General features: G+C 46.9%; 1 protein-coding gene across 1 annotated transcript in view; it reads right to left on the bottom strand.

Moving 5' to 3' along the window:
* The window catches only part of cpeb3 (cytoplasmic polyadenylation element binding protein 3), a gene marked incomplete at its 5' end in the record, with an annotated part of 38400 nt that overhangs the window by 11048 nt on the left and 4425 nt on the right, over nucleotides 1–22927 (bottom strand). The window contains 7 exon segments of the mRNA XM_084470882.1: nucleotides 732–846; nucleotides 967–1085; nucleotides 8044–8133; nucleotides 9481–9648; nucleotides 11642–11665; nucleotides 14357–14413; nucleotides 21579–21732. Of these exon segments, the coding sequence (XP_084327008.1) occupies nucleotides 732–846; nucleotides 967–1085; nucleotides 8044–8133; nucleotides 9481–9648; nucleotides 11642–11665; nucleotides 14357–14413; nucleotides 21579–21732 (727 nt within the window).

Raw genomic sequence — 22927 nt, 5'->3', positions numbered from 1 at the left:
TCTGTTACTAATAACCACTAGTCTTTGTCACTAATAACCACTAGTCTGTTACTAATAAACACTAGTCTTTTACTAATAACCACTAGTCTTTGTTACTAATAACCACTAGTCTGTTACTAATAACCACTAGTCTTTGTCACTAATAACCACTAGTCTTTGTCACGTCTTTGTCACTAATAACCACTAGTCTTTGTCACTAATAACCACTAGTCTTTGTCACTAATAACCACTAGTCTTTGTCACTAATAACCAGCGCTCTCTGTCCCCCCTAAGCCGGCTGCGGTCCTGCGGGGCAGCACTGTGTATCAGAGCGTCTGAAAGGCCTGGTATAATTAGTGGGGATCACGTTGCAGGCGAGCCAGCGATGTTTGTAGCGAGGACGCCGACATGGAGACTGCTGCGGCACCATAAATACTTAACATGGCCACCGCTTGGCCGGCCTCCTGGAAATCTAAGTGGAGGATTGCTTTTCTCGCTGGGGCACAATCTTTCATTACAGGCTGTAGGGCCCCTGTGGCTCCGCGCCAGATGATTTTACCAAAGCCAAGTCGGGGGGGGGGGGTTTGGGGCAGGGGGGTGTGTTTGGGGCAGGGGGGGTGGGGGGGGTGGGGAGGGGTGTTTGGGGCAGGAGGGGTGGGGGGGTGGGGTGGGGGTTTGGGGCAGGGGGGGTGGGGGGGACTCGCAAAACAGGGATCTGAAAAAAAAAAACGAAGAGGTTTCCGTTCACTCACCTGCACGTAGGGGCCGGGGCACCCCGCCCACAAAGATGGTCTTCCGGGGGTCCAGGGGCTGGGAGCCGTCCATCACAAAGTCGCTGTCGCTCAGGTTCCAGGGGCGGATCTGGACCTGGGCAGGGGCGCAGCACACCGAGGACAGGGATTACAGGTTGCTACCTGGTCCGCCTGGAGGCCCCCATGTGGCGTGAGGAGGCGCGGAGGAGCCGGCGGGGGGGGGGGGGAGGCTTACAGGCTTGTCTTTGATGGTGGGACTGGACACGCAGAGGTACAGCTTGCCGTCCTCCTCGATGCAGGCGTCGATCAGGGCCTGGACGGAGGCCTCCTCCTGGAACAGCAGGAAGGCGTAGCCTGGCAGAGGTCAGGGGTCAAAGGGAGAAAAAATAACCAAGGGGTTTAGGAACCTTTGTAGATGACTGGTTCTGGCCTGTCTTCCCAGAGTCCTTGTGACTGTGATGCCTTGATTCCTCCGCTTCTGTTATTAACACTGTCTACACTGTCACATTCACAGTCCCATGACCATGCACCGTTCCGTTTCCTCCTTGTAATTATTTATAGTTTTTAGGACAAATGGGGTTTATTTGTACACCGGCACATGACTTGAGCGGCCTTGTCCGTCCTGTTCCAGCGCTGGGCCACTTCCTGTAAGCCTCTGAGCTCCCTGTTGCTAAGGAACATTAGCTGATACAGCTAAAACGGCTAAAAGCATTCCACTGCTAAAATGGCCCATGCAAAATTTATCAGCTCAATGCGCTTTTTTTTTTTCTTTCTTCCTGGTTCGGTCGAGTAGGGATAGAAGGAGAGAGTGAGGGAGGGGGAGAGGGATAGAGAGAGGGGGAGAGAGAGAGAGACAGAGATTTAGACAGAGCGACAGCGCAATACAGCAAGTCACTAGTTTGCCAGTACTTTATAAAGTATTACAAAACAATGCTGTGGCATTTAAGCAGGTGGAATAACAACTGTCATTATACATTTTAGTGCAAACCCCAAAGCAAACCCTGTATTGTGGATGGGCTTAAGGGAACAGCTGGGTGAATGTTATAGGAGCATGTCGCAGACAACTGAGCACTGCTACCACCTGGTGATATATTAACCAGGTCATTATCACCCTGGCTTCCATGATGTCACTAGAGGCTGCAGCACCTCACACACACACACACACACACACACTATATTACAGCTACGAAAGGGCACGTGCACATCTGGTATGAAGATCAGAAGCTATAATGGAGGCATATGTTATGGGATCACTCAGAGGACTGCTGCCCACACACACACACACACACACACACACATTGAAATGCAGAAGAGGAGTGTGCAACTGTCATGTTTTACTCCACGCCTGAGTGGATCATCTGCAGATGATGAGAGGAGCAAAAGAAAGAAATACGGAAAGGCCAGTCGACTGGTGTATGAGCACACAAACACAAACACACACAAACACACACACACACACCTGTGAATGTTGTTCACTTTGTGATATTTATAGGCATGGAGGGAGAGGAGAAATGAAAGCAGGGTGGATGATGAAAGGGCATCAATAGAAAACAGAAAAACAGGTAGGCCTACACAAGCACACATGTTTTTGTGTGTGTGTGTGTGTGTGTGTGTGTGTGTGTGTGTGTGTGTGTGTGTGTGTGTGTGTGTGTGTGTGTGTGTGTGTGTGTGTGTGTGTGTTTCAGCTCATACCCAGAGGCATTAGGTGTAGCACACGTCGCAGAACGAGCTGGCAGTCCAAACAGGCCTGGGGCACCAACGAGAATATAGTTTCCACTGCCTTCAACACTTCATTATACAACAGTGAGCTCCGACAGAGTAATCTGATTGGACAAGACGCATTCACTGAGTGCGGATATAGAGCAGCAACAACAGCACTGGGACGTTTAACTATACATGTATCCCTCCGCCATACAGGTGTTTCTAATAACCGCTAATTACATCAACATCAACGTCGTAAGTCTTTAGCTCATCGGGAGCTCATTGGGATACATGGCCACCAAAGTGACTCTAAACAGGCTCCTATTTCAGCGGTTGCACAATAAATGGAAATATACAGATTAATGAACATGATATATATAAGGAGGCTGGTGAAAACAAATTCCAGTAACAGCGAATATGGTTTCACCCTCACCCTGTGCTCATCCCCCTCCCTGCCAGACCTCTCTCTGACCTCTCCCTGGTCTCCAGGCGTCCATCATGACTCCTCAATAAACTAGCATGGGACTAGCATCGAATAGCCTTATTTCATTCACCGGTCAACCAATAGATCCTCAAAAGACCAACTGGTCTGTGTGCCGATCTCACCCTATAACATCCCGCTATCGACTTAAATAGAAGGCTGTTTGTAGTTGTCTCCTTCTCATAACGGTAACCCAGTAGGTCACACAGGGGAGGAATTGTATGAGCTAGAGAACAGGTAATGATTGGAAGGTCTACGATAGGCCCGCCCTCGTCCTGTGTTTAGTTATACTGTTTGCATACTGTATGTGATGATTAATAGAGTTGGAGAACAAGAGAAGCTGACAAGTCGATTGTTTGGGTATCTTTTGAGAGCCTGGGAATAAATGATTGAGCATGGTGTCTTTTTGGGACAAAGGACAAATGACACCTTAATTAGAAACATGGGAGGTGAGCCAGCGAGGAGACGTCTTCATCCCTGGCCTGCCGTATCGTGGAGACCCACACAAAGTCGCAAGCTAGGGTTCCTGAAAATGTTTATGTGTTGCTTGGCAACAGTCCAATCCCAGGCCAACTGAAAAACAATTTGCGTTGGCGGAGCCAAATAAATGATTATGTAATCAAACATATCATAAACTGTTGTAGTTTAATACTGTCAACCAATAAATTACACTTTTAGAACTGTTTCCTAGAAGCAAAGTAGAAGGATATTCCGTATAGCAGCACTCCCTCCCGTGTGATATTGCTCCAATACACCAGCCCAGACCTGGGGCCACTCTAGCTCACAGGCTCCATCCGAGGCTCACCTTACTGTAGGCAGCGTTCCAAATCAAAGCAGACTTTTTCTTTTTTACTTGTAGTACGTACTGCAGCTACCCTTTACAAAGTACGCACTGTTGCACACAGTATGCATACAGGTGGGACATACCCCAGGTGATTTCACTGACCAGCACACCTGTAGTGCCAGCACCCTAAGATACGTCACGTTCGCCTCTCCTTTACTCTAAAGGAGAGACTCGTGATACTGCAGCTGTGACAGTTGACCATTCACTACAGGTGCTTGTTTCCACCTCTCAGTGCTACGCTCGTGGGCGTGCTCCGTTCCGACGTGCGGTCCATAAAGAAAGTCACTTCAGACGCATGTCAGTCGTGCTCCCTGAGCGTTCGTTGGACTATCAGTCGTCGGCTTTGACTCCTTTCTCTCCACCTCTATAATAACAATCTAAATAAGATAGCAAAGTCCATTGGGAATCTCCAAATCATTCTGCACACTTGAGTATGATTTGGGTTTCGGCACCGCGCTACACTCTCTCTCTCTCCCTAAAAGAAATAGCAGCAGCCTTATAAAGAACAAAATGGCAGTGAAACAGCGCATAGCCTGCAAGAGGGAACAGTCTGTTCTGGGGCTGCAGAGGAGGGGGGAGGGAGGAGGGAGGGAGGAGGGGGGAGTGGGGGGTTATACCATGTAGTTTCTAAATTAAAAAGGTACACAGATGACACACGAATTGACAAAATGAAAAGAGGGATAAGGGACACTATAATCAGGCGATGGATGGGAGAGAAGGAGAGAGAAAGGGAGAAAATGGGTAAGACGGTGGAAGATGAAAGGAAAAGAGGGGGTAAGAGGGAGTTTGTACTTGTAGCACTTGGAGGTTGTACGGCCTAGCTAGCTAGCACACAGCGCTGACATTAAGGGGATGTAAGGGGAAATGAAGGGTATGGGGGAGTCAGTATTTAAAGCCACCGTTAATCTATTTTACACTTATAGCATATAGCATTAACCTTCTTCTTTCATATCTTATCAGGTTAGGATCCATCTCTTCATGGATGCAAATTTTCCATGCACATTTTCAATGCGTGTGATTCACGTACGCATTCCGTCTCAAACTCTCAACGGTCTTTGTTGTACAAATCTAATATAAGGAGAAAGTTACTTGCTTGTTAACCACAGCCTAGACATCAGCTACAATTAACCTTTGTTTCACGCTTAATTTGAAGGGGCTCCTGCAAGTCCAACCATCACTGATAACTTTGACACTGACGATGCCACAGCATTTTAGAATAAACACTAATGCCATAAAAAGGAGAAACACAACCCACAACGTTGAGTCAAGTATTTCAGCGAGTCTGTCTCCCTGCGCACTGCAGAGCCTTACGTCGCCACAGTGCGGGAAGGAGGAGGAGGAGGAGGAGGAGGAGGAGGAGGAGGAGGAGGAGGATGCGAGTGCAGACCTGCAGTGGCTCGTGCCTGAGACGTACCAGGACTTTGTGGCTGCCCGCTGCCAGCAGTCTGACAGGGAGCGGGGCAGACACGTAGGTAGGCCCACTAGCCTGCCCACTAAGCCCCTAAGACAGGGGGAGACCAGTGACTGATGACTAACTAACTGTCTGTAATCATTCCCTCTCCAGCCACCTGAGAGCAGAGAACGTAGAATCTACCCTCCAGTGGTGTGTGGAGCAGGGGGGGGGGAAGAAAATGTTGACCTCAGTGGTTGTAACACCTGTGGACAATTTACGGTTGTTAACAACAAAGGGTCTCAGTGGCAAACTGTTAAACGTAGCCAGGAAGTTACCGCTATGACGCTAGGCGCTACCTGGGCTTCAGAATGCGCTGATGGAAACAGGGGGTTGTGGGTACGAGATTAACAAGTGTGGATTGAACAGCCAAGATACCAAACTGCATTTAACACACGTCGTTTAAGCACTGAAGGCACATACAAGCGGCCACATATAACGTTGTTTTAATGTGAGGAAAATGGAGGGTGTTCAATGAAGACCAGCCACTTAATAATTCTGATGTTTACCACTAGTTCAGGCTAGCATGACGAGAGCCACTTCACTCCCTTGAAGAGGAGCTCTCTTGTGCCCAGGAGCTGGTGTGTTCGTTTCCACCCAGAGAGGGTTCGAGGAAATCTTGTGAAACCAGATGTGACGAGACGCTAGTGACTTCACGAATAGCCTGCTGAATACTGCTGCGAGCCATGCCAAAAAAACTGCTCTGGCTCTCTGTCTGAACTTCTGGCTCTTAAAATATAATTTACTGCTGGATACCAAGTTCAGAAAACATGCCAAAATTTAATATATAAAAGAAGAAACATAATTGCATTGCATTTTCATTGCAGGCTTAGAGAGATGTGTTTAACGGCATAGAAGAGGTTCTAAGATGCAGAGTCAGACACTTAAACCTGGCATGCACGCAAACAGGCAAATGTTCCAAAACATCTCACAGTCACCATCCAGTTAAAAATAAGTAAGACCAAAAACAAGAACTAACTAACTAAATGAGACATAGATGGGTAGGCGAGAGAGGACATTTGAGCGAGGATATGGATATACGTAGATCTAGAGGGAGCGATATGGAGGGAGAGAGAGAGTGGGTGAGAGACTGAACAGACCACAACAGAGGGGCCATGAAACGGTGATTTGGTACATGAACAAACACCTTGTCGCCGATGGCTTATATGATGAAGATGGAGGATGCCCGGGCACAGCAGACATGAGCATATGTTTAAACACAGCTCCCTTGGGGCATCATCACGGACGAGGTGGCATGTGAGTGTGTGCGTGTGTGTGTGTGTGTGTGTGTGTGTGTGTGTGTGTGTGTGTGTGTGTGTGTGTGTGTGTGTGTGTGTGTGTGTGTGTGTGTGTGTGTGTGTGCACACACGCACGCCCTTGTGCATGCGTAGTGTGTGAAATGAAATGAGCCGTCACTAATAATAACAATTTGACGAATCCCCCAGGTTAGTTACACACTCGGAACACAAATTGGATTGAATGCTAAGACAACAAAGTGGAATGTAACCGTGGAAACGACCATGACTCCATCTCGTACCACTCACTGGGGGTGGGGGGGTGGGGGGGGCATACCTCACACCTTGAGCCACTCGGCACTAGCAGTGCTGATGTTCCCATGCGGCAGACATATTAAACAGCCCGCCTGCCACCTGAGGCTTCCTCCCACTGATGGAGCGTCTGCCGCATCCCCCTCTCGACTGCACGAGCGGCGGCAGAAATAGCTCCCTAACATTTCAAATTTAGTGCCTCCGGTGACGCCAAGATTGGCCGATGAGAGCAGGTGTCAGTGAGTGCACACACACCAATGACTTTTCCTTTCTTCGGTGAAAGGGCACAGACAAACAGGGGCCAGGATTGCCAGCGACGCTGAGGACTAGCATGCACTGGTCTGTCTATTCAGCTGTCCATTACCCATGTCTTCCTCTCTGGGCCGTATCCATTTCAAATGCTTCTTCTGACATGGACTTAAGAAAGTGACATTAATAATCTCAAACCGAATGTGCATACCATTTAATGAAGTGAAGGAGTAAATGGGGATATGAGGATGACTATAAACCGTGAGTGGTTGCTAGCCCTCGGCTTGCTATTTAAGCAGTGTCTCAGGGCTAGCCTTGGATTCGGACCCATAGCGTGAGTCATCCCTCCACAGAAAACCCCTTTCAGAGCTGTCCAGAGACACACAACCAACAGCACAACACGAATGAGAGGGGAGACTGACAACTGTCTTCCATCCGCTCAAGGTTAGAAGGACACAGGTCATATGAGACAAAGAGACCCGGGTTTGATGGCCACTTTACGTGGAAGCCATGTTAAAAATCCAAAGTGGAGGAACCTGTCACGCACAGAGAGATCATTCACTCATTTGCCTTGGAGGATGGCTGCTTTTTTTATGAGCTGCTAGCTTGTAGAGCGGCTTGGTAGAGCGACTACCTGGCCAGAGTCCCACCCTGTCACCACACACTGCCCTCGGCTACTCTCAACCAACACCACAGCGTTCCCACAGATCTTCAGTATCTTCACTGGTGTGCGTGTGTGTGTGTGCGTGTGCGTGCGTGTGCACATGAGGTGTCGACACAGGGTTCCTTGGAAAAACAAGACATCTCGTTCCAACCCCAGCAGGAGTTACAAACTGTTGGTAACATGACCTCTTCAGAAAACTTTGAGAGGGTGGAAGAAAAAAGTTTTTTTGCCATTGCAAAAAAACAAAAAATGTCAATTGACCAGTGAAATCACAAATTCGAAGGCTGTCTATGATGAGGTACTTCTCAAGCTTTTCACATACAGCTTCGCTTTTTCACCGAGGCTGTCTTTCTCCGGGGAAAAAAGCGCCGCTCACCTTTCGGGGGAAAGTAGGACTTGCTCTCCGCTTTGTGGGGCCAGTCGACCACCAGGTGCCCGTAGCGACGGAAACTGTTGGTGATCTCATCTGATGGTGAGCGAGAGAGCGGGCGAGAGAGAGAGAGCGAGAGAGAGTGAGAGAGAGAGAGAGCAAGAGGGAGAGAGAGAGAGAGCAACAGAGAGAAAGGGAGTGAGAGAGGGTAAGATAGCGAGACAGAGAGGGCAAGAGTTACAAAGAAGAACATAAATCACATTGGAGCATTTGTCAACAATTACTCTGTGTGGCTTTAGTACCCCAAGCACCTGTGAGGCATCGGTAGAGACAGTGTCTATTTTTGCTTTGAATTGGCACACTGGCAACCACACAATATCATGAGTCATTATTATAGCCAATATCGTTATCAATATGTTCATTCATTTTAGAAAAATAATCCAGTCTAATCTAGTAGTTAGTTTGTGTGTGCGTGTGTGTGTCAGGATTTGGCTACATAGAAGAATAAAGAAAAATGCAAAAGAAAAAAAATGCAAGTCATTGTTATTTTTTGCCGGGATGAAAGCCAGCACTTATTCCAGCATTATTTATCCTTCTTTCCACCAAAGTGAATCCCGCCAAATGATCGATCAAACAGCCCTGCATAATCCTGCCCATTATGCTACAGTTCATCATTGTACTGTATGTTGTCCATTATTGTACCCTGGTACTGCATATTAACCCTGGTTCTGCATGTTAATCATGGTACTGCATATTAACCCTGGTTCTGCATGTTAATCATGGTACTGCATGTTTGTCCTGGTTCTGTATGTTAATCATGGTTCTGCATGTTCCATGGAGCATGTGCATGGAAAGGGAGGGAAAGTCCACATTCTGTAACAGTGTCACTGCTGCTTTGGGCGCTCTTTACTCCTTATGAAACCAAGTTCTATAGTATCATTTAGAGAGAACCTTTAGAGAGACATAGTCCTCTGACAATTAATAATAATAATAGTAATCATAAATTAAAGACATTACACAAAGTAATTAAATAAATACACCAGAACGCAATTAGCCTCACTTCCCCTAAGTCAAACCACATGACACCTCTGAGCAGGCAGCCAATAAAAGGCCTCAACTCAAAAGAAGCTAATAATTATGTTACAGAAGCTCCAGACTCAACCCGCAGTGACAGGTTTGGCAACATGCCCGCAGCCTGACAGCGCTGTACACTATGGTCTGTGGGTGGAGCAGGGTGGAGATGGAGAAAGTATTTAATTCATGAATACTGCTCAGCCCATTATCCGAAACCACAAGTGCACCAACCGGAAGTACCAGTACCAGTACGGTGTGTGTTCCCAGCAGTGCTTGGCTACACAGCGCATGCAGAGAGGTGCTAGAACAGAGGACACCAGGACCCTAGTTCTAACCCTCACCCCAGTTCAGTGGAGCCCTAGGACCCACCTTCGTCTATGTCGGGGGGAAGGCCTCCAACAAACACCTTCCTGGAGTAACGCTCCATGCGCTCTCCGTTCTGACAGCGGGTCGGCGAGTTCAGGCCCGGGGTCAGTGAGGGGTCACCGTGGCCGTCGTCAAGGAAACCGTCCTCGAAGGGGAAAAGAGATGAGCGACCTGGGGAGGATAGAAAGAGAGATAAGACCCGGGGAAAGAGACAACGCATAGGAAGAGAGAGGTAAGAAGAGACATAGAAAGAGAGAAATAAGACATAGGAGGAGAGATGAGGCAGAGGGAGAGAGAAGAGACAGAGGGGTGAACGAGTGTAAAGGGAGAAAGTGTAAGAGAGGAGGTGGGGTTGTACGGATAAGTGTTAAGTCAATACCGAAGACCTCGTTTATCTCCATTAGGAACAAACACACAGCTCACTTAAAGCCCAGTCCAGTCATGTCCACTTCCTCAAATATTGACCGTGCCTGTATAGTCGTTAGATAGTGGTCATAAAATGGGAGATTATTTTAAGTCCAAAAATGAGGCCGGAAGGAGTCATGTTATTTAATGTTACTTTGTTAATCAGGGTCTTGTTATAACTGGAGAAGGGCTTTAAATAAGAACAACATTCGTTGTGCTCAAGAGCAATCTGTTTCCAACCGATGGAAATTGTGGTTTGCCCCATTCCAGACTTTCAAATCACATACACATTATTTGTTTTACATCTTGATTAACACACCAAATGGTCAAAATGGCTGCATGTCACACAACCTGATTAACAATGGCAGGTCACATGGTTCAGTCAAATATCCACACTGATTGGTAACCAATAAGGACATTGATTGGTTACCAATGAGGATACTGCTACAATGAACTATGAATTAAAAACATGTTCCAATTTCACAGAATTAATTGTGGTATCAATTGTCAATTGATTGTCCATTGATTCCTGATCTCATCATCATTTGTAGAATTGTGATAAAATGTCCACAGCTCGAAGGTCAAAGGTTATAGGATACAATAGGCCTCTCATTGGGATGCTTCAGTTGTGCCTACTGTCTTAACCCCAATCCCAAAACTGAACAGCTGTCCCCCGCTCTCCCCAAGGCTAGGATCTGATTGTCAGGTCCTAACTTGATTCTTAGAAAACTAGTAAAAGGTCAGTAAAAAAAAGTAAAGTAAAAGACATCAGAGTGAGAGTTTGCCATTAGACATTTCAGTAGATTAAAGACAATTACAATACCTCAATTAAGATTCCCAGTACATTCAGTCTAAATTACTGTTATTATAATGAATTAACATTGAAATGCAAATCCACACCTTACAGATGTATCTATTTGCCCCTATACTTAATGTACAGTACATATCCAACGTTAGCTTTGTGAAGTGTATGCACATTATCTTGGTCAAGATAATATAGCATTCATGGGATATAATGACACACAGCCCGGATATCTTTCAACTGAAGAAATCCATGATTAGTTAAGTTCACTCCAACACCACACCACTATCTTAAGTCCACACCACACATATTTGCCCTTTAGGAAATGGATCACGTTTGAAACGACATTCACACAGAGTTAATTTTGTATCAGCTGAAAGCAGATGAGCAATAAATTGTTCCATAAAACATTTTTATGGTAGGTTGATTTTGCCTTGGGTGTCTGTCAGCATCAAGGACGCCAGAGAAGGAACATGCATTATCAGGAATATTCCAATCATTTTACCATTAAAATATTACCATCTCCTATTGCTTAGTATAAAAGGTTGATGGAAGATTCTGACATTCACGTTTCAAAAGAGAATCACAGGGTAAGGGCTGATTCACAGGAGAGGGAATTCAATTAACAGATCGTCTTTTTTGGGATGTATTTCACCATCAGGCAATCTGAACCACATTCAAATTTAAATAAGCCAACTCGAGGGGTCCATCAGCGCACCTCAATTGTATGCAAATAGACGGAGAGGTTCATGTGAGTTCCGTTTATTCACATCCCAGATGAAATGCTCCACCTTCCCCCACCTCCCAATCAATCATGGCAAAATCAGCAAGGTGCCCAGGGAGCTAGCGATTGAGCTCATGCCACCCCGGACCCCGGACCAACCCCCCCCCCCCCCCCCCCCCCACCCCATCATTATGGCAAGCAGAAGCCCCGGGGGGACGGTGCCCACACTTTACCTCTTCTGCGGCCATAGCTCCTGGCTGCTTGTGGTTCAGCAGGGGAAGGAGAGAGTTGAGGGGGAGTGAGTAGGAAGGAAGGGGGGGTGGTGGGGGTGGAGGTAGGGGTGGGGGGGGGGGGGGAGTGGGAGGGGGGGGGGGGTTAGGGAAGAGAAGAAAGAGATACACAGACATGGGTTTCGTCGTAATTCATATCGTAAAAACACAACCCCCACGAGAACATGAAACCTAGCAACGTGACCATCCAAGGCAACGATGACACCTCATAAGGGCTTAACACCTTTAGTTTTACTGCGTAGAGTATTAGGAGCACCCTCTGTCCCCGCTAAAACCACTGCACATGCCCCCTGTTATATAGCACATTACAGGGACTGCATGGAGAGAGAGAGATAAAGCATGAAGCGACACACACAAGGCCAAAGGCAGAGAGAGACAGAGAGCGAGAGAGAGCGAGAGAGCGAGAGAGAGAGAGAGAGAGAGAGAGAGAGAGAGGAAAAGGTTTCCAGGCACGTACGTGGGCCGGATATATTTGGGGAACATGACGCGGTTCGCCATCGCATACCCCCAGGATCATAATGGCTGTAAACAATCTGGAAATGTGTGGCGCGCGTGCTAAGCCAGTGTGCGCCTTCACGATTAGGGCGGCCGTGGAGACGCAGGGCCGCGGCGGGGTTTAGCCATTAGCACGGCCCCTGGTGGAACATTAAGTGTTGGGCTCTGTGGTCAGCGAGGGCCAGCCCGGGCGGAGTGGAAACCTCAATGTTGTCCTGTGGCGTGCGTTAACTGCAGGGACGTGGGGAGGAGAGGGCTATGCAGCTCAGGAGGTGGTGATTTAGTCACCACCCTTATCTCCTGTAGGGCGACGGAAAAACTATCACCGATAACAAAAGTCTCGTTGCCCAACTTTATTGAGTCCACGATTCGCACGAAAAGTACGATTTCAGTACCCTCCAGCTCCTTAACTTTTCTCAATACCCTTTTCCTCCCGGTTTATTAAATTGACTTTGACTTGATTTTTCCCACATATCTAAAAGGCTATAGGGTAAGCCCTGTTTTTTGGAATTGCACATAACTTATTGTTTCAAGGGGGTCTGTATCTCTTCTTCCCCGCAAAATCTGCTGGAGTCTTGCTGTGACTTCAATTGGAACCAGCCAAACAGACAGAATGAAGTCTGGGAAGTGTAATCAAAACAAACAGTGGAGGACTGACTGCCCATGGTGCCTGTGTCGGGAGCCGGAGGGATCATGAGCTATGAGGGACTCACTGGTAATAACACACTGACCCAAACCCCCTTTTTTATCGCTCCTAGAACTCATCTGCCCCACAACAGACGCTCATTTCTTCAAAGAATAAAAATATATGTTTATAGATTGGACTGGGGCATTGGAGCCGTCCCATTGTGTGACTTCCCTGGTCAGCCTCTCCTAAAGGGGGAGATCTGCTCTGTGAATCGCCCTCAACTCAGGCTTAACCTCCTTTAAAGCCATCGCAGGCCCTCCACTTGGTAGGAATGGGCTGTGTGCCATGACGCCTAGCTAACCTTGCCATAGACAAAGGCTCCTAGCAACTGGGAGAGGAGTAGGAGGAGGAAGAGGAGCGGGGGGTGAGGGGGGGTGCGATGGAGGAGTCCAGTGTTGGGAGAACAAGTCAAGGCTCCGTGGTGTGCAACAATACGTCTTCGGGAGAGCGAGAGAGAGAGGGAGGGTGGGAACGAGCAGGGTAGCCGGGCAGCCACTCTGACTTTGAACTAGAGAGAGATCCAAATAGACACCGACTGGAGTACGGCTTAGAGAGCAGAGGCTGGCTGAGGCCACGGGGGATGATGAATGGGGGGTGTCTGCTGCTCTGCTCAGTTTCAGCCCCCACCACAAGTGTGTGTGTGTGTGTGTGTGTGTGTGTGTGTGTGTGTGTGTGTGTGTGTGGTATTCTTTTGGCAATAAAAAGAAAAGCATTTTGTTCCAACACGCAGATGTTTTCCGAACTTAAAAAGAACCAAAACAGCCAACCTCACTACTCCAGACACAATGAGTGCCGGCAGCTGATATCACTTGTCCCTGATTGGTTGGAAAAAACTGTAGCAGGTGATGTCACACATTAAAGGTCCCATGACAAGCCACACAGGTGTGGTGTGATTAGCCGTTACAAGCCGTTTCGGAAATCTGCCCCTTATGACATCACAAGTGGGCATGTCCACCTAGATGTGTACTGGATAGATCAGTCTACCAGCCTACCCAGTGGACTGCAGCAAACGTTGTTCATCTATCTGTCACACATCTAGGTGGACACGCCACCCTGTGATGCTTGTTTCGGTTAATCACACCACACCTGGTGGCATGTCATGGGACCTTTAAACACCAGTGATTCCAACGATGCGGAGAGGACTGTCTTTGGTGTTTGGTTAACCTTAAAGCCAATCCCAAGCCAATGAGGTGCGATAAAAACAGATGGAAACGTAGGCATAGAGCACTCAATGGTTAGGACTTTAAACGTGTCACATGCTGGCTTACAGCAGATAGCGGGGGGAAGAGGAGAATCCCTGACTGCTTCTGGAAAGCCCAGCTGGGACTTTTGAGATAAGGTCAGCCAAAGTGTTCATCTGCCAGGAGGGTCTGGTGTCATGAGGTGGCGAGGTGTGGCAGGGTGTGTGGGGTGGGGGGGGGGGGGGGAAGCCAGGGGGCTTATTAAAAGTGTAAGTAAATGCCTGCATTACTTACTGTTCAATGGCATTATGTGGTCGGCCCCAGGGTGGTGAAAATTTAGGCCCATTCGTCCTGTAAAAGGGAAAAAAATGACAACGTAAGGTTCCATAAGGGGTGGATACGCAGCAATGATTTATAAACACAATTGAACAACAACTCTTTTTTTTCTGTGGCCCATTCTAGTGTACGCCATGAAAAACGAGAGTTTGGTCATGTCGTGAATACACAATCGTTAACATTGTACACGGGAATCAAATTAAGTGGATGTGAGGAGAAAAAAAAAATGGATGGAAACAGGCAATTCATTCTCTTTCACAAATCCTGTACACACATATGCACAAACAATGGCAGCCATAGTGCCGGGGATTTGACAAAGCGTGCAGGCTTCCCTGGTTACAATGCTCACGTAACAAAGGTCGGTCTGTCATGATGCTTTATCGAGAGGGGGGGGGGGGCGGAGTGGGGTCTGTGGTTATATGAGGTTATGTGTTGGTTTAGCCAGCTTCTGTCCCAAATAGCCAGCTTCTGTCCAAAATAGCCACTACTTTCACAAAAGTTAATTAAGCATACATGCGCCAGGGCACTGGGCGACTACTTGTAGAGGATCTACTGAAAATCACCTTGGGAATTTTACACATTCTTAACCTCTCAGTGCTTTTGGCATCCCAATGATGCCAAATGATCTCAGAGCCACACCTTTAAAACCAAATTTATAGTCTCTGTGCGTGATCCGGTGCCAACCGAAGATGACGTCATCCCAGCCCTCGAAGGTGGTTTTGTTTGGTGATTTCGGAAATTTTGCACACACTGTGCATCCACACCGATGTTATGGCGAGGTCGTGACTGTAAATGCCACGACCCCGCGTGCACCACCCGCGAACTTGATGAGCGCCGCATCAGGGTGAATGTAAATCCCACTTAATCCAAACATCTACCCAGAGCAGCTCTTTAACAATGCACACAGGTTCTCTCGAACCATTTGTGGATCCACAAACAACAAACCCATTATGCTGGAATGGACCGGGCCATGTTTCTTAATAAATGAGTGTTTGAACTCTACATGCTGAAACCATTATGTCGTTTGTCGACTGAATAAAATATTAAAACGATGTTTCCTAGCGCGGGGGAGGTAATGCGTTGCAACTAAGTGAAGAGATCATCAAAAGTCGGTCAGCCAGAATTACTAACTTACTTTAAATTGTTTTTTTATTGCAGCTTGTGTAATGTAATGTATTTGTAGTGCATGTTTAAATATGACCATGTTCAAACTCAATATTTAAACAAAGCCAAAGATCAGGAAAAGAGAAGACGGTGAGGACCTGGAAACCCATATTTGGTCAGAAAACGTACATCAGACTCAGGTGGTCTATTTTTAGCTTTGCATGCGAGAGGCCTGCCCGTTGCAGGCTTTGTAACACGAAGGTCTAGAAAAAATCCAAGTCTCTTTCTCCCTGTTCCGGGACTGCAACGCTGGAGTCTGCCTGTGAGGTGGGGTGGGGGTGGGGGGTGTTCAGAGGGGGTGGCCCGGCTCATAGATTAACAGATGTGGATTTCCTCACTTCCAATTGCTGCTGATAATCCGAGGGAACGGGTGGGGCTAATGGGGAATGCAACACACATGCAATAACAAAACACACATGCAGTGTGACGTGGCGGTGCTTTGGTGCTGCGTGTGTGTGCCCTGCTGTTTGAGCCTGGTTATCGGGGGAGTGTGGTTGTGTTACCTTGGGACACCAAATGCACAGACAATAAGAGTCAGCAGCACCATATCCCGCGAAACCCAACACTGGAGATGAAGACATTTCTCCAATTGACTACTCTTTTTCTGCACTTTTATGACTTTAATCTATAGGTACATCCTCAGGTTAAAGACTCACTAGGATGTGACATAAAATGTGGTCGCGAGAAGAAGAATATGCACATTGCACCGTTTTGAATCCCAAAGGCGTTATGTGACATCACGTTCAAAAGACTGTACTTTCATTTTACTTTTTCAAACGGCGATGAAGGCTGCGGGACGATTACAAAGAGCTTTGATCCACACTTTCCTCTTCCTCTAAATCAGCGGTTCTGGTGACAGAGGGAGACAGTTGCCCATTGCTCATCCCTGAAAATAGCTCAGCTCCCCCCTACTCCCGTTCCTCCCCCCTGCTGGTGTTGAGTGGCCTTCCCCCAGGGGCCACGCGCTGCTGGCTAGCGCTAGTTGACATTTCCTCCAGCGAGCAGCAAGGTTTCCCCTGACTTGTGGTGGCTGGGCCTTGGCCTGGCCCTGGGGCAGAGTCAAGGCCAACTCCCTGTGTATGCATGTCTAAGATCTAAGACTGGACACTGACCTTACGGTGACCGTTTCCGTTGGCACACGATAGGCTAACAAAATAGAGGTCCTACAAGCCGGTTGTCACTCAGGCTTCAATCTTTGTTTTCAAAGATTGTCAATCTTTGTTTTCTCAGTAATTGTCTAATATTAATAACATTATATTATCAATAGATATAGGTATATCTCAGCCATTGTAGCATTTTATCTCAATGCTACAGCACATTTCTCAAAAGACTTAACACATGACGCTGAGACTGCTCAATTCTGGCTTCCCTGAGTTTCTGCATAAAACGACATCCAGGACCAAGTTAAGAGGCCCCTCCAGGCAAGCATACATCCTGCCTTCGCCTTACTGTTTAAAACAAGACACATCCATGCCCTGCAACAGCATGGACCAGCCATAAACAACTCAAACTTTAATGATTGTTGGTTCTTAGTAGATTTCTATTTCAACTCGAGCGAAAGGCCTGCGTCTTAAAAAATGCACGATGGCCGTGGTTGGTAGGACAACATGTTCACAGAACAAGAAGGCCTCAAACACTGGATGTGGCCTTGAGCAGATGGTCCAAGGCTGCCTCACACCTGAAGAGCCAACCCCGCCGTGCAAATGCCCTGCTTGGCTCCCCCCCTCGGTTCCACGTTACAGCATGTAACTGGCAAAAGCCAAACCCCTCCTCTACCCGATACCTGCCTCTGAATAGAAGGCCGTAGCTGAAGTTATGACAGAGGAGCTTACATGTGCCAACACATAGATAGTAACCTAATCAAACAATCAATCAATCAATCAAGAAATCAAGGGAGTGGCAGGCTGCTTCACAGCACACAATGGCTGGCTAGTGTTGAACATGATTAATAAGCGGCACTTTGGTAAAAAGGTTACGCAGAGATGAGTGATTCTTAATTGAAGAGCCCAGAGCAGGATAAGAGGCGTGCGCTTTATGCAAAGCCGACACACGGCTGAGCGGGCAGCAGCGGCCTGTTATAAAACCTGCTCCGTGGCTAGCCGGTGTGCTCCCCTCTGTCAGAATGGCCTACTTTCTCGTCTCTATCCCTTTATGCAAAGTTCTCCCAGAGGAGGGGTGGGGGGGCAGGGATGTGGCCCACCATAGTAAGGGTTTGGGTGGTCAGCCCCCCCTGGGGAAAAAGTTTGTTGGAAATATCTAGGCCAAAAAAGGCCCAAAGATATATGAAATCCAGCTAAAAGGATTGGGGCCCAGACTTGTGAAACCAGAGTACATATTGTATAATACCACAGCACAATTCAATCGTCTGCCTTAATCTGAACAGAGAACAAATCTCTGTCAAATCTCTAGAGGTCAGACCGTTTCCCACTGCAACCCAAAATACTGTAGAGATGATGACGGTAAGAATAAAAATACCTAGATCCGAGCCCTCAGTGTACTGTGCTTTCTAGGCTTCCATTACACCCCACCAAGGGTTAGTACATTTGTTTTGAGTTACATTTCAAATGCTTATGAGGAAAAGATACAAACGTCGAGGGAGAGAACAAGTCCAGACTTGTTTTGTTTGTTTTTTTCGCATGTGGTCGTCTGGATTAGCTCATTCGGGCTTGCAGCGGCACTCGTGGACTTTCCACCATAACAAACACACAGCTCTACTGTGCAGTGTGTGCGGACAGAAGTTCACCTTTAACCACTGACAACAGACCAGCCCCCGCCCTTTGTCAAAATCTGAGTACCCTTGCGCTGTCAATGATCCTCTGAGGTGCTGTTAACTGCACACGTCTTAAAAGGGCACAGGTTGGGGTGGAGGGGGGTGTCAAGTCCAGTCCATCGACTACGTTTTTAGATCCAGCCAGCTGTTTGGAGCAGAATGACCCTTCACCCCGGGCCAAGTGGTGGTGACCCCTCATTGACCCAGGTGAGAAAGCGAGAGTTGTTACGGACCACTGTGCCCTTTCTACCCAATGTATCCACTATGTGCTATAAGAGAGCTATGGGTGATTGGGTGGAATGCGGTCGCGGACAGGTTCAGCCCAAACCCAGATACCCAACGGAAACCAGTTAATCACATAATCCCAGATGGTCTTTAAATATTCAACAGTTTTGAGAAGAAACTTGAACAAGCAGGTCTAGCCACTTTTGACAGACTCTTGCACAATCATGCGGTGTTCCTCGTAATCATCGACCTGTGCTGCGCTTGCATTTCTTGCTCTCCCCACAGATAAAAGGCCTGCTGCTCAACCTCTTATCCACTGACCGATGCTCCTGTCAACAGGCTTGCGTAGGCAAACAACCGAATGGCAGTTTGTCATCCCACGACTACTAAAGTCCACTGACCTAAAGACTCCAACGACATGTCCAATAATATTATGCTTCTTGCAGGCAGTAAACCTACGTGTGCTGCTGCTCCCTTTCCTGACACCTATCTAGACAAGCGGGTCACAATGAAAGACCCCTGTGTGATACTTCAACTCATTACATTTTTTTTTTCTGCAGAAAGAGCAAACCAATTTTGTCAACGGTTCTACAATTGAGGTTGATTGCGGTATGACTGGAGCAGTTTCATCCCTGTCAAGCGTAGTCCCAGTGGCATAGTTATAATGGATAATGACAATGCAAACTATAACAGACACTTTGATGAGGATCATATAATTACACTACAGAAGGTGTGTGTTTGTGTGTGTGAGAGTGCTTTTGATGTGACGTTGAGATACATGGCCCCTTTTTCTTTAAGGGAGGTAGGGGTTTTGTACACAGGATCCAAATGAGGGTTTATGTTCACCTAATGAGTGAATGAATACTATGCTGTGCATGTTTAGTAGTGAGGTGGCTCCCACCCAATGTATAGGATAGGAGTGTTGGCCTATACAGGAAATGATCATCGCAAGGCTTGTCACTAAGGCAACGGTTGGCAGAGCGTGAGTGACAACTACAGAGTGTGTTTGTGTGTGTGTGTGTGTGTGTGTGTGTGTGTGTGTGTGTGTGTGTGTGTGTGTGTGTGTGTGTGTTAGGACTGTGACTGGTAGTGCTGGTGATTTGGGGGATGAGTGGTGGTGCCAACACATTAGCTCAACTGACCCAGTTCAGGGACCGTAATATGTGTGTGTGTGTGTGTGTGTGTGTGTGTGTGTGTGTGTGTGTGTGTGTGTGTGTGTGTGTGTGTGTGTGTGTGTGTGTGTGTGTGTGTGTGTGTGTGTGTGTGTTATAGAATAGTAGTCTGTTTGTTGGGGACCGCACCACCATGGTTACAGTCTCAGAGCTTCCCTTTCCTGTCCTCTAAAGATTTATTGAACAGGCGGTTTGTATTTTGATGAAAAGGGCTTCACAATCATAACGCAGGATGCCTCCCTGAGAAACACACACACACGCACCCTTTCACTTTGACATTCTCAAGCACTTTGAAGGCCATAACAAAAACAAAAGGGTCGCCAGTCTTCTGCGTGTGTGTGTGTGTGTGTGTGTGTGTGTGTGTGTGTGTGTGTGTGTGTGTGTGTGTGTGTGTGTGATGTGTGAGAGTGAGACCCCCCCCCCCCCCCACCATACACACCTTATTCACATTCTCATCACACCACATGCGCCCCTCCTTGCCTTTTCACACAAAAACACAGACACACACGCACACATACATACACACACACACACACACAGACAGGGACCAACAACACGCCCAAGGGGAAAACAAGTATTTTGGTCACAATGAGAAAGTATGCGAGAAATGCCTGCCGTGGAACAGTGGTGGGTGGGGCCACTGGCCTGCCGCTGAACAAGCTATAGCCCAGGCTGTACTTGAGCGATCCTGCCCCGATAAACTTCGAAGTAAGTCCCTCGTCCCTGACTCATGGCCTTTTGTCACCCTCCGTGTGCTGGCCTACCCCGTGGAGACTACCTTTACATAGATGTAAATACATGCTGTGAAGTGGGAACCCGGCCCTTGTGGTCCAGTACAGTGGAAACAACAAGGCCAGGGCAGAGCTGTTGTCTCAATGGGGATAAGGAGGGCAGATCAAATCCTAGCATAGACGGCTGACGGAGCGGCGCCTAGCTCTGGCTGCCGATCTGATAGGATTATCAAGCACCTGGTTTAATAAAAACATAAATACCATTAATACACATATCACTGTTTCGCCTCATGCAATGTAAACAATGATAACGTTCACTATCATTGTTTACACTCTTTCACTGACATTGCATGAACCAATATAGTGATATGTGTAAACAATGATAAACAATGATAGGGTAATCATTCAACCAGTCCCACTGGAGACGGTGGAGAGGGGCGGCAGATGGGGGACAGCACAGACTGCATTATCTTACCCTCTTCACATCTCTCGCTCTCTCTAAAAGGTTAATGAAAAGAAAAGCCCAGCCAGGATGACCTAATGCTCTGTCCACGTAATGTTGGAAACCAGACTGTGTTCCTGAGAACAGCAACAGGATCAGTATACTGGCGCCCTCTGAAATCTTTCCATTGTCATCGGAAAGAGGAGGTTGTGGCACTTTGATTCCTTGTTGGTTTTTATCATGCGTGTTCTTGTCTATGTAATAGTGCAGTACGGCATGTTAATTTGTTTACTACGATTTAATAACGCAATTTCCACTTCAAATTTTATCTTTCAAACAACAAATATCACTTATGAAATAGTAAAACATAAAATGCATTACCAAACGAAGATCCTACAATCAGGTGTACTAGGGAACGTGCATTTGCACAAACTGCACAGCTCAACATACACTTCAAATCATCATCATGCTAAATTTTGCAGGTAAGGCCAAAGGTAGATTGAGCATATTTTTTTTTTAATATGAAAATGATGATCCACACCATGTTGGCACAGGGGGCAAATAGAGCAAAACAAAATTGGAAACAACAAAACAAATCAAATATAAAGTTAATGCGTGATGTGCCCATGAAGCCAAAACAAACCCGTAGAATCGCAGACATATGAATATTCCTAACCTGCAAAATGATTCCTCCATATTATATCAGCGATAGTCATTGGTGGGCCACCGGCAGGGTGTGGTTTACCTTTGTCGTGGTCAGTCCTTATCATATCCATTAAGGAATTCTCCAAAGAGTGCAAGCTAAATGCATCAAAGGGCCGATTCCGGTCCTGCAACACACAGAAAAGAAAAAAAGAAGGAGGGTTAGATTTACTCTTAGTGGTCAGGGTAATGGAGGAGTCTACTAGAAAACAGAGACAGCCGACTTCTTGTTAAGGGTACCAAGCATAAAACAGCTTCAAGGTATATTCACAAGTGGGAAACCATACAAAACAAATTGCGATCACACATAACATTTTGATTGAATGTACAGGAATGCAAACAAGGTATATATAAAACAAACACAAAATAAAACATTCTGCAATAAGTTTTAAAAAAAATCTGCACCACTGAACCCCACGACTAATTCCAACCACGGGAACATGTCCCTGCAAAATTTGCATTTATCAATCTTGTTGAAATTCTGGTTGAGCACCTAACGGCATATCTCTCTGACAGAAAACACAAATATTAGCATGTATGAACAGCGATCTGTGCTGTTGCATGAACTGAACATGCTAGCAGTGAAACCTGTCTGCCAGATTGTGTCCCACTGGCCAATGTGGGCTGATGTAAATTATGGTTCCACTCGGAACGGAGAGAATTAGCTGGCTAGTGTCAGACCTGAGAAAAACAATCGTTTCAGATAATCAGAGAAGCTGGTGTGCATAGGTTTAGTTTAATTTGGCTATGAAACTTTATTGTTTTATTACGGAGTGTATCGCTTAAATTAAAACTTTTAAATTACAAAACACCACTGTCTAAGTCCACACATATTCAATTAAATGGATGCTATCTTGACCGGCCTGTCACTGTGGTGTGTGAGTGATAAGGGCATCTGCTAGTAACTTGGAACAGTTTTCAGTATAGCTAAATGCAGCCTTAATTTGGATCTATTTGAAGGGACCAAATTATGTATGCAGCGCTTGTATTGGGAAGTTGCTTTACTTTGGTACTTATGTGTGCCTGTGTGATCCTGGCTTTGTAGCCCGGGGGACCAGACCTAGATCTAGTTGAATGGCAGAACAACGTTACATCAAAAGAATTGGTATGGGAGGTGGCATGTGGATCCACTGTCTTACAGTTGACAAAACTGTGTGCCAGGTACTGTCAGAGCCCGAGAGCCTGACAGCGAGGGCAGCCTGAGTGGAGGGCCGGCCTTGGCAGCTGTGTCCTGTGTCTGCTGTCAGGGCCCGGGGGCCACATTGTTTGGACACCGGGGCCCATTGTTGCCCGTTCGGCTGAGCATTCAAAAGCGTTATTCCC

This window comes from Micromesistius poutassou, assembly GCF_964030765.1.
Source record: "Micromesistius poutassou genome assembly, chromosome: 7".
NCBI lineage: Eukaryota > Metazoa > Chordata > Actinopteri > Gadiformes > Gadidae > Micromesistius > Micromesistius poutassou.
The sequence above is the reverse complement of the archived record's forward strand: the minus strand, read 5'-3'. Positions and strand labels throughout refer to the sequence as shown.